Genomic DNA, 13,129 nt, shown 5'->3' on the forward strand with positions numbered 1-13,129 from the left:
AATGAAATCCTTTACCTCTTGATGCATGAGAAGGAGAAGAAAAAAACGTCTTCCATGTCTATGAGAATGGCTTTTAATCGACACGTTGATTTACCATAGAAGGCGTATCTAGCAGTGACTCACTTAATGACTGCCTGTAGCTCACCAGGAGAAAGTTGCAGTTTGTCACAGGGTCTTTAGCCACAAACCTGAGATATGACACTCTGGGTTATATTACAAAAAAGACATGGGAAATTCTGTAGACATCGGAAAGAAAAATACATTTGTAAGAGTCCATACCCAGTGGGTTTAGACTGTCCACTCTGATGCCATTGCTATCTTGAGAGATATCTTAGCAAAGTCATTTCTATCATTGTGAAAACTCTCTTCAGAAGAAAACTATAGCATAGGAGTATCGCTGTGTTTTCAAAATCGTATACGTGGGGATTATTCCTTAAATAAGGGATCAGCCAAAAAAAGAACTCATGAGTGAATGGAGAGTGTGAGGGGTCTCATTCCCTGCACCCCCTGGGTCACTCACCCCACATCCCAAAACGCTTGGCCCCCTCTGACCTCAGAAACGTTTTGGTGCTTCCTCATTAAGCTCTACTAAGTGTTGTCATCATTGGGCCATCTGTCTGAGATTTGAGCCAAGTCTGTTGCCCGATCCTGAATTCGTTGCCGGCTTCTACTTTGTCTCCCCCGCACTGCAGCTTTCCCACGGGCTCGACAGCTTCCTTCTGCACGTGCTTTTGAGGGAAATGACTTCAGGAAGAGATTGTGTCACACCAACGTGAACAGACTTTCTAACTTAAGCACTACAGTCAATTACCCAGCAGCCTTTGGACACTGGTTTTGAAGTTAGATGTTTTCAACTATTAGAGGAAAAGGCCTCATTTTACTCCAAGATACCAGTAGAAATGAAAGGACAGAAATGGCATTAGCGTTCAGAGAGGACAGGGATGTATGATGGGTGAAAATTACAGGAGCGTCCACATCAACTCAGCGCTATCAGGGCTAAAACGCAAATCCTAGGGGGCTTTCGCCATTTCCTTAAGAGCTAAATTGCAGAAAGTGACATTACCATCCGTCCTAGAAGAAGGAAACGTGCGTCGCCGTTACTTATGGCAGTGAATCAGTTACTCGATTTTCTGTGTTATGGTCGTTCTCACAGTGATGAGAGCAAGCACCCTTCTGTCAATAGCTATCTGCAGTTCTCCTGACCAGGCTGAAATTCTCGCATTTTCTCCCTTTAACTGTCAGCTACAAAAGCAGAGGCAGCTGCTAGGCCCTCGTGCCCAAGCCAAGGGCCTGGGGCCAGCAGTGGGAAGGACAGGGGCCCGAGCTTCCCTTGTCCTCCGGATGGCACGGAGTCCCCGGGCTGCCGAGCAGTCCCCTCGTGCATATTCGCTGAATACCTATTGTCTTCTAGGCAGCGCGATACAGGAGAGAATAAGACTGTCCAGGATCCATCTTTGCCTCTGGTGGGGTCGGGGCAGAATAAGACAATAAAAGTAAGCAAATGATGTGTTGACTTCAGATTGAGAAAGGTCTATTGATAAGCTAAAATAAAGTGATGTTAGAGAAGAGAAGGGGTTGCTCTCTCAGATTGTGGGCAGAGAGGTATTTTTCAGGGACTGATTTTGGAGACAAAATGTGAAAGATGATGAGGGGGGAGATATGTGAAAATATAGTGGCACGGAATTCTGGCCAGTGGAAGCAGCAAGAACAGAGGCCTGAGACAGGAACGAGATATGCAAGAGAGCCAGTGAGCAAGATGAGCAGTAAGCTGAGGAGAAAGGGGTTGGAGATGAGTGTGAGGAGGTGAGACCTGCTAGAATGCTAGACTGTGGATTTGTAGAAAGTGTGAAAGCTCTCCCTGCTGCAGGGAAAGACCTGCAGGACATCAGAAGGGGAGTTGTGTTTTGAATCAACTCCTTGAATTTCATTATTAACTTATTTGGTAGCTACTGTCCCCAGCAGACACCAGAGGTCCACACATGAGTCTCCTGGGGGTGGAGGGTTGGTGCATGGGCAGGGCAGCCTCACTGTCAAGGGTCAAATTGCTGCAGGGCTTCAATGACACAACCACAATATAAAACTTTAAGAGTTTTTAGTACTTATGGAACCTGGGGTGTACAAGGCATGCCTGGAGGAGGCCACATATACAGGGAGGTCAGGGAGGGAGTGCAGGTGGGCTGAGTGGGGACCCTTGGGCCAACACTTTTATAGCCAAACAGGTTTTCTGCAGAGAGTTTCAATTATTGGGTTTGAAGCAAGAAGGCACTAGTTCCAAGAGCTCATGCTGTGACTGAGGGGTGGTCACTCTAAGTTTTCAGGCAGATGTCTGAATGGTCCCTTTAAAGGAAGCAGTGGGAAAGCAGGTAGCCCAGCCTGCTAGGTAGAGGACATGCCCCTTAGTCTTTATCTCTGGCCACCAGCTGAAGCCATCCAGGCAGGGCATAGAACTGGAAACTGTGTCAAGGGTGACTGAACTTTTTTTCTGGTATAAAAAGTTAAACTTATATTCAAAAACGGATGCCAAAGCAACATAAAACTATAAGCACTCACTACACATTACTAAAACAAATTCACTTTTTAATTATTTTCCTGCAGAAAGACCTGAAAATAAATGAAACTGTTTTATTATAAATGTGCAGAGATCCTGGTTAATGGAAATCTTGGACAACAAAAGTTCAAATAAGCTGGTTTTACTATATCAGACATGAAATAAGAACTGTAAAATTTGAGTTTTTAAAACTGTTTTTAACATTTTTAAATCATAGTAAATGACAAGAACTGAAAATTATTAATAGCAGTATTTCTCAACTTGGAGTAATTTAGCTTCCGCCCACCCACCCAAGAGAGATGTTGGGCAGTGTGTGGAGATACTTTTGGTTGTAAAAACTGGGGGATTGGGTGCTAATGGCATCTAGTGTACAAAGAAGAACTACCCTACTCCACCTACTCTCAATAATCAACCAACCAGCCAATGTAGGCATTTTCAAGGCCTGAGATCTTTATCAAAATTCACTTTATAGGGTCCTGTTTCATGGGAAATATAACGCCTAAGAATCGTCTAAGATGTAGGAATACAGTTTTTGTAGTTATGTAGTTATGCAGTACACATTCAGTACAAAAAACCATGATACTCTATGCATCGCCTATAAATCTGATAAGCCTCTTAAAATACACTTTTAAGTAACCATAAACCAAAATGTGATATTTTTTGAGTGATTTTAGTGTATAACTTAAAAATTCATTCCTACACCACCATACTAGCACTCCTGCCCAAGAAAATGATAGCAGATCACCTGGACGTAACAAAACACAAAAGGTTATTTTTCAGGAAGAATGAACCAGATCTTCACACACGTAGCAATGCATCCAAAATCAATACTAGGCAAGATGTTTAGGATTTTTCCTTATTTATCATCAAAACGTTTTTTTGTGTGTCTGACTCAGTCCAATTCTCTCACAAAATATCAAATATATTATATTCAAGGCACTCTTTTAAATGATAATGGAATTAAATATTAAGTTGAAATCAACTGCTACCTATAAAATGAAAATTTATATTTTATGGCATAATATGTTTTGTGTTATTCTGAAGAAATGGAGATTATTTCTATCTGTAAGTAAAAGTTGAGCAGTTTTTAACTCCAAATTAGGCTCCTTGCTGTTATTTATACGAAATGATTATAGGACAATTAGTAAGAAGACAGCTAATGTTATTCCCAGTGATCCAGGTGGGAAAAGGAAGTAGCCTGGTCTATCCAGACAAAGAAGAAGAGAAGATCTATGAATTATGTAATTTAAGACAAAATTCAAAATGAGTGTAGAAGTAACTATTTGAACAGTAGAAAGAGGAGAGGATGGCACTGAAAGTGAGATTGTAAAATTTACATGAGGCCAAGACAACATTTTTCTCCTTTTCAGTCCTCTCCTATGTTTCTGAGGTGTGAGCAGAAGATTATGGAGCTTCCACAGAAGCCAAGCACACAACTGAGAATGTGCTAGTGCTGACACAAACTGCCTGTAGATCCGAGAAAATACTTAAGACTGAGTCTCACTTCTGATACTATGGGAAGATGAGGGCCAGTACTGCTGCAGTGCACACACAACAGGATGACGCTTTCAGCTGAGAATAAAAGGTTTTAAGTGTTCACACACGCTAATACTCTATATATACAGGAACCATACATCACTCTTTGCCCAGAAAAGTTCTGGGTTATACTTGTTGTCCAAGTTTGTAGAAGATTGCATCAATGTATCCAATTCTTCACCGTTCCCTCTCCCCATGTCCTTTGCTACATAACTTTGCTATGTTCCCGCACTCTAGGGGCAGCATACTATTTATCCCTTCATTCTGGTCTTGGCCATGAATTTTGTTTGGACAAGATATGACTCAAACAGAAGCTTGAAAGAGACTGAACATTTTAATACTAGAATTAAGGTTCTTTCAGTACTTGAGAGTGGATGGAAAAGCCGCAATCTCCATCTGAAATCTCGAAGTTAGGGAAGAAATATTTGACAGAATATGGAGGAAAACATCCATCTGATTCAATTCACTAGCTTTTCATGCAACTAAAAGCTGAAAACAGGAGAATATTCTTTCCCTGGTCACTATCAATAAGAAGTAAACTATCCAAAAGGGTGGAATTGGGGCAGCAGAGAAAATGCCAAGTGTACCTTGTAAATTAAAAATATCTCCTGATACAACCATCAAACTATTCCAAAATAGGACTGGACATAAAAGTTCAAATTCACTGTTTTGTCCCCAGTGCCTGGTATAGGGCCTCTACATAGGGACTGCTCAATGACTATGTGAGAAATAAATAAATGGATTATTGGAAATTATCCTAGAAAAAAAGGTTTATTTATGTATGTGTGTATGTATGTATTTATTTATTTATTTGTACCATAAATAATTGTTGAGAAAATACAATAAGCCATGCCTACAGCAAGTGCTAGAAACACAGAACTGAGCAAAATAAAACAATAAAAAAATAAAATCACAGCCCTTATACAGCTGATAGTCTGGTTTAAAAAACAGAATAAGAGAAGTACAAAGTGATCAGATGATACTAAGTTCTGTGGAGGAAAAAAAAAATATATATATATATATAAGAGATGGGTAGGGTGGGATGGGAGGACATTACAATTTTCAAGAGGTGGTTAGGGAAAGTCTCACTGGGGGGGGGGACATTTGAATAAATTTTTGAAGGAGGTGAGGGTGTGCCACATAGATACAATTCTGAGAAGTAGAGTGTTCTGGGTGGAAAGAAGGGCAGGTGCAAAGGCCCTGAAGCAAGAGTGTGCCTGATGTAGTTCAGACACAGCAAGGTGGCTAGTGTGGCAGGCGTAGAATATGGGAAAGAGAGACTATCAGGTGAAGAGCTTGCATAGTTCAAGGGGCCAGATCTTGTTAGGCTGTATATACCGTAGGTAGAACTTTGGCTTTTATTCTAAGTAGGGTAGAAACACATTTGAGCAAAGAAGTGGGAGGGTATGACTTCTGTTTTAAAAGTCCCCGCTCCCGTTATTGTGCTGAGAATGTACTAGTAGGGCAAAAAGGTAGAAGCCAGGGGAAGAGAATATTAGAAATTTCCAAATGAAAGATGATGGTGCTTTGACACTGGTGGTAGTGGTGAGGAGCAGTACGATTTTGAATACGTTGTGAAAGTCAGACAGACAGCATATATGAGAAAAGTAAACATAAAGAGTCAGAAAGAGAAAAGTCAAGAATGACCCCATATTGTTTAGAAGAACAAAAGGAAGGATGGAGTTGACACTGCTTGCCTTGTGTTTCGACTATGAAATGCTCTTTCTTCCTACAAATAGAATATTTAGACGTCTAAATATTCTATCTGTATATAGTTGCTTGGGTTACCTATATCTAAACTTCAGAAATATGTGACACACTTCTTTAATGTCTTCTAAAACAACTCAGGAAGTATACAAATTAAGCTCTTAGTAGTCATAAGATGTGGATGAATTGCAAAACCCTTGTGTAAAAGTATTTTTTTTCAGAGCAGAGTCATCAAAACTATACCATTTACTACCCTAACTTCTGGGGGAAGAAGTGTGAGGAAGGCAGACGTCCAATATGGAAGAAGCCTCCTGAGTCTTAAGATTGATACCACCCGGTTGGATTTTGAACTGCTCTTAAGTTTTTCCTTCACAAAACAAAATGGAGAAATATCAAATAACAGTGATCGTTGGGATAAAAATCGCATTGTTGTAAACATCTGCTGTAACCATTTGTTCATAGTCTGGGAAAGAGCATTACATATTGGGAACAGCAAAGTGGGGAGTCAGAACTACTCTATAAAACGCCTGGGTTCAAATACTGGCGTCATCACTAACTGTGAGGGTTTAAACCAAATACTTGACTGAGTTTGCAGTTTCAAGGTTTTTTCTCTCCAATAGGACAGTAATAACATCTTCCTAATGCCATTAGTGAATGAAGGTTAAGTGAAAAAGTAAATAATGCATACAAAAAAATGGTTTACACAGCTCCTAGGCTATGGCAATTACTTACTGGTATTACTTTGCTCCCTGTCAAACAATAGCAGCAAAAACAACAAAATAATAATCTTTGGTAGGTATAAGAGAGGAGGCAAAAAAAGGCATTACTCTGCTTTTCAAACCAAATAAGACAGGAACTGAAAAACACTACTGCAGAAATAGCAATAAGAAATACAGACTTGAGGCTCTTTTAGATTGTAAAGAGACTCTGTGAACCCAGTTAAGATAAAGAGACCTTAACTGGCCTAAGGGAAACTCTCAGTGATAAAATTATGAGAACACACAGATTTGTGCTGAATGCCTCTCAAAGAATACAACCTGAGGGCACATTCACAGAATTGACAGTATTATAATTGATTCTAATAGACAGTTTAATATGAACACAGCAGAGAAAAAAATTGGGCCATTAGCATCCATGTCATTATACTTACTGTGTATTTGCACATCCTGTCATTTAAATTTGTTTTTCACTAATACATGTATTAGTTTTTCTGTTAGTCATTTATTAATTCTTATGTTTAAATATTATTTATGATTTGTAAATGTTACTAAACCAGCAGTATCCTGGCATTGATTTGGATTTTATCATGAAATGACTGTCTAACAGAAAACCAAATAAAATAAACAAACAAATAAACAAGGGGGCTGGCTGGTTAGCTCGCTCAATAGAGTGTGGTGCTAGTAACACTGGGGTCAATAATTCAGATCCCATGCAAGCCAGCCACCAGAAAAGAGAAAAAAAAATAAAAGAAAAAAAATGATTGTAATTCACATTCAACTCCCATGTGCCCCATCTATACTGTCCCAGGGAACATTCTCTGTGCTAGAATATTCTGGAGGCAACACTGCCAGAGAGGTGTGTGGAAGTTTTTCTGTGTTTTACTTGAGAATTGTCATATACCTCCAATGCTATGTAAAATGAAGTGATTGTTACAAATAGGACTCTTCAAGTCCAAATGTGCTTAGTGTGGCTCACTTCACAGATTTTCCCTTGCAATAACAGTGTTAATGTTTTGGAGAAATATTTTTTAAAAGAACACTGCAGGAGTTGCAGCTACATCAAAAATCAACTTGGTTACTGTTGAAATTATATTTAACAGACTTGCCACATCCAAGCTTCTATTTTTCAGTTGGCCATACACAGTTGTGCATCTAAAGGAGGAAGTGCGTGACTTTCATCTTGTCTTGATAATTTTATGTTATTACAAATTATATAGATGGAAGGAATGTGAAATAAAGTGTGATGAAAGCCAAGAAAAGAAGGGGATATCACAGTTTAATAGCTGAGAAAAACAATTTTGGAATCAGAAAGACATGTGTTCAAATCAGAGTCCCTCAATTTATTAGCTGTGTGACCTTTGGCAGTTTACTTAAGTTCCCTAAGTCTATTTCCTGATTCAAAAAGGATTCTTTATACTCCTGTATCACTGAATTATTACCAAAATTAAGTAAGAAAATATGTATAACATTCTTGTCACAGTGTCTTGAACACTGTAAGCACTTAAATATTACACTTGGTCAATTATGTTATTACCTTCTTCATAATAATAATAAGCACTAATTATTATTATTTGTTGTGGTCATTGTGATTATCATCACTAAGAAAAGAAGTAAAATAATTTATCTGTAATTGTCAGTATCCACTCTTGGCTAATTTCAACTCACAGTTTCCCTTTGGCTCAGTCCTTCCCTAACAATAAGGAACGAACTTATGGATTGGAAAATGTAAGAAAATGTGTGCTGGAAGACAGAGCTTCAGGCCTAAGTGAACAGAGGAAAGGGGCTGCCCAATTCCCTCTTGGAACAATATCTTCTCTCAAAGATGGATTAAGAGAGGGATCCAGGCTTAGGCCAAGTCTTATGGAGGAGACCCAAGCCTATTCCTCTGATTCTTGCTAATGGTCTACAGGTCACTTGCTCCTGCTTCTTATTTGGTCCAGCCTTTTCTTGTCGTAGAACGTCAGATGTGGACTTGGTCAGGACATAGGTGATAAAGCTTCCCTTTTGTCAAAGGTCCTAAGTCTCCATCCCCACACACGAGATGAGTAAAAATGTTTCCGAGGGACAACAATCCTTTATGCAAGAACATCCTCTAACTTCGAAGCTTCCATGCGTGCATTTAGCAGCAGCTCCCTGTGGCAAGTATAGTTACTGTCACATAAGCACATTCTTGGGGCAGAATCCTGTGGGGATCACAAGATTCCTTCGGGGTCGAGGCTATTTCAGACAGCCGAGAGCAGGCCCAGAGGCTCCCTTTTTAGGAGATCGTAGGTAAGGGAGGGCAGAAGGCAGGGATGGAGGTTGGGGAGATTGAAGTGGGGACAGTGGAAGACAGCAGGGCCGCCGGGAACCCTGCTGACCTGTGGCCCCCCAGGAGCCGCTGCTGCCCCTGTGACCACTGCCGGCCCGAACTGCCACCTCGGCCACCGTAGCTGTCCTAGTCGCCGCAGCTACCGTTGCCAGGATACGCAAAGTGGCGGCTGGAGCCAACCCCGGGTCTGGTGCGGTGAGGCCGGAGGTGGACATGGCGAGCAGACGGCGCCACGTCAGAGTCTGTGTTCGGGATGAAGACCAGCGCTGGGACCAAGTAGGTCCCGGGGACGTGTCCTGGGCTTCCACTGAGCTGGTCCAGCTGCCTAACTGTGAACTCGATGGGCTTGAACAAATCGCTGCTTTGGTTACCTCGGTTCTCCCCTCACCTACTGGCAAGGAAAGGCTGGCTCTGGTCCTGGAAAGTGAGGATTATATTCAAAAACTCCTGCAGCTGTTCCGCACTTGTGAAAATCTAGACAACACCGAAGGCTTACACCGTTTCCATGCAATTATTAAAGGCCTGTTCTCCTTCGACAGCAAACCTCTGTTTAAGATCATGCTTTCTGATGAGTGTATCATGGATGTGATGGGATGCCTTGAATACGATCCTGCTTTGGCTCAGCCAAGACGGCATAGGGAATTCTTGAGCCAAACTGCCAAGTTCCAGGAATTTATACCAATAACAGACTCTGAACTTAGGCAAAAAATACGTCAGATGTACAGAGTGCAGTACATATATGACGTTCTGGTGCCTCAACCACCCACATCTGCAGATAATCTTTCTACTCTTAAACATTTTATTTTCCTCAAGAAGGTTGAGAAGCCAGCATGCTGCAGCGAGATCGCAAGTGTTTGTCTGAAGTTTTGGCACAGTTAACGGATAAGACTCTAGATGATGACAAATGGCGTGAATTGGTGCTATTTTTCAAGGACTTCTGTGCATTTTCTAAGACATTTCGGCCTCAAAGCAAGTATAAGCTATTCCAAAAGTTGACACAATTGGAAATTCTTCCTGCTCTTAAAATCGTAATGAGTGCTGATGATGTGCTAATAAGATCGGCTGCTACAGATATATTTACTTATCTAGTTGAGTACAGTCCATCGAAGATCCGAGAACTTGTAATGGAGGAAGCAGAGAAGACTGAAGGTGATGACCTTTTAATGAATGTAGTGATTAAACAAATGACCTGTGATACTGATCCTGAGCTGGGAGGTGCTCTGCACGTGATGGAACATCTGCGCACTTTGCTTGATCTGCACAACATGCTGTCAGTATCCAATAAAAACGTAAGATGCGATTTTCTAAGTTTCTTCTATAAACATTGTCTGCATAACTTCATAGCACCACTTTTGGCCACCACTTCAGAAGACAAACGTGAAGGAGGTAATATATCCACCGAAAGCAACAATTGCCCCAATAATTATCAAACAGCACAGCTGCTTGCTATAATTTTAGACCTACTCACATTTTGCTTACAACAACACACACATTACATAAAAAGCTCTATTTTGAGCAATGATTTGCTAAGAAGGGTCTTGATTTTGATGAATTCAAAGCACACTTTCCTGGTCTTGTGTGCTGTTCGCTTTATGAGAAGGATGATTGGCCTTAAAGATGAACTTTATAATAGTTACATCATCAGGGGAAATCTGTTTGACCCAGTTGTAAATGCTTTTCTGCATAATGGAACCAGGTACAATATGTTGAATTCAGCTATTATTGAGCTGTTTGAATACATAAGAGTGGAAAATATCCCGTCTCTTGTTGCACATATAGTCGAAAAGTTTTATAAGGCACTTGAATCGATTGAATATGTCCAGACATTCAAAGGATTGAAGATTAAATGTGACGATCAGAAGGACAGGGAAAGTCGAATACAGAATTATTTGCGTTCCATCCCATATGGTAACATACCTCAAGGAGGTGCCAAAGTCTCGGAGGTAAAGGAAGAAATGTGTTTTAAAGAAGATATGGGAGTAGCAGTCATGCCATCATTGGAAAATAACTTTCCAGATTCTTATGATCAATTCATGGAGACAAAAAGACCAAAAGAAGATTGGAACGAGGTAGGCCTTCCCAAAAGAGCATCACCTGGTGACTTAAAATTTTGTTCTTCTCCTTCTGCTGCTGCTGCTAATGGAACAAGGAGCCCAAACGGTAGCAGCGTAGTTCGTTTAGTGGATTATCCAGATGATGACGATGAAGAAGAAAATAAAGAAGAAGAAACATCCCCCAGGGAAAGACCTTATCTCAGCAAATAAAATCTTTATGGAAGACCCTCAACATGTGCTTCAACTAAAATTCTACAAATTTCAATGAGCTGAAAAGTCTGATTCCAAAAGCTTTCTTGTGTGAGATATACAATAGCATATATGATGAGTTTAAGAGGGTTCAATTCTGTAAAAAACAAGATTTTTCATAATCTTAAAAAAAAAAAAAAGTAACCAGACTTGCTTGATAACTTGTTAGCAAGAAAGTCTTAGTTTGGGGGAAGACACAGGCTGATAAAGTAATATTAATGTAGTGTAGTTTCAGGGGTTTATATTAGAAACAACTGCGACAGTTCTTGCAAAGTCTACTTGCACAATGGTTCTAGCCATGGTGTTCTTCCCTTCAGTTGCCTTTCTGAAATGAATGTTTATGTTTATATGGAAAACAAAGTTAACTAGAGTAAAAAATAAAGTTATGCTGTCCAGATCTTTGTGCAAATATTTAACAAAAATTCAGCCTGATGGGTAGAGGGAAGGAACTTCCAGAATATATTTCTTTTTTTTTTTAAATTTTATTTTGTCAATATACAATGTGGTTGATTATTGTGGCCCATTACCAAAACTTCCCTCCCTCCTACCTCTTCCCACCCAACAATGTCCTTTCTGTATGCTTGTCATGTCAAATTCAAGGAATTGTAATTGTTGTGTCTTCTCCCCCCCCCCCCCCCCCCCCCCCGGTTTATTTTTTTGTGCGCACGCGTGTGTGTGTGTGAATTTATTTGTTTATTTTTAGCTCCCACCAATAAGTGAGAACATGTGGTATTTCTCTTTCTGTGCCTGACGTGTTTCACTTAATATAATTCTCTCTAAGTCCATCCATGTCATTGCAAATGGCAGTATTTCATTCTTTTTTATAGCTGGGTAGTATTCCATTGTGTAGATAAATGCTGGAGAGGTTGCGGAGAAAAAGGAACTGTCCTACTTTGTTGCTGGGACCGCAAAATGGTGCAGCCTCTATGGAAAATGGTATGGAGGTTCCTCAAACAATTGCAGATAGATGTACAATATGACCCAGCTATCCCACTGCTGGGAATATACCCAGAGGGATGGAAATCATCAAGTCAAAGGTATACCTGCTCCCCAATGTTCATCGCAGCACTCTTTACAATAGCCAAGAGTTGGATCCAGCCCAAATGTCCTTCATCGGATGAGTGGAAACAGAAAATGTGGTATATCTACACAGAGTATATTTCCCTGAATAAAAAAGGCAAGCTGGGTTCAAAATGTGCAGTGGTTGATCTAGTTTTTTTCTTAGACAATAGATGGCAAGGAACAGTTTGGTATTATTCCCACAGGGTTTTTCTCCAGGACTTTGGGGGTGAGTAGAACTGAGTACTTTTAACTGTCTAGATTGAAAAGATATTTTTAAGTCATTTCCTGATTCATTAATGAAATTTATCCTTCTTTCTAGGGCAGAGGTAAGATTTAAAGTGTAATTTATAAAGACGAACATACAGAAAAAATAAAAAAACCCGTGCTGAATAAAAAGGCATTTCATATGTAGAAGCCATTTTGGGCCAAGAAAAAGTTACTTAAGTGTCAAAGTCAGCATACTGCACGTGAAGTTCTTTTCTGTAAACAAGTAAAAGTATACTATAAAAAAATACTTTATTAAAGAGTTTATGCAGTTGAATCTCTAAAAAACAGATCTAGCAAAGAGTTAACAGGATTTATTTCTAGAGGAACAAGTTAACTTATTCTATTTTTCCTGGAATTTCTTCAACTGAAAAGCAGTTTCTCGTGTTTTGAAGATTTCAGAGTTAATGTTAATTTGTGCTGTCTATGTAGATTAAAGTATAGTTTTCCATAAAACAGATATTTATTTTGTATATTAAAAGTACCACTGTACATTTTTGTACCATTTGGTGATATTCGTGCTGAACTATAAAATTTGGGAGTTAAAATGTTACCTGTAATTCCAAAAATAAAAGAGACTATATTAAATTTCCTATTGTGCCAACAGGAGACACAGCTTATGCAAAACTAAGAGCCTAGTGGAGAAGCTACAAAGAGACTATATTCCTAAGAACAACAA

At 39.8% G+C, this 13,129-nt stretch overlaps 1 protein-coding gene and 1 long non-coding RNA gene across 2 annotated transcripts in view; one reads left to right on the forward strand and one right to left on the reverse strand.

The window, feature by feature from the left end:
* The window catches only part of LOC134367660 (uncharacterized), a 144,778-nt gene that overhangs the window by 18,856 nt on the left and 112,793 nt on the right, over nucleotides 1-13,129 (reverse strand). The window lies entirely within an intron of this gene.
* Nucleotides 9,035-11,085, forward strand: LOC134367026 (serine/threonine-protein phosphatase 4 regulatory subunit 3B-like). Its single transcript, XM_063083671.1, is given in 3 exon segments — nucleotides 9,035-9,641; nucleotides 9,644-10,240; nucleotides 10,400-11,085. Coding segments are annotated over 3 exon segments (1,890 nt in total).

The sequence above is a fragment of the Cynocephalus volans genome, chromosome X (genome assembly GCF_027409185.1).
Source record: "Cynocephalus volans isolate mCynVol1 chromosome X, mCynVol1.pri, whole genome shotgun sequence".
NCBI lineage: Eukaryota > Metazoa > Chordata > Mammalia > Dermoptera > Cynocephalidae > Cynocephalus > Cynocephalus volans.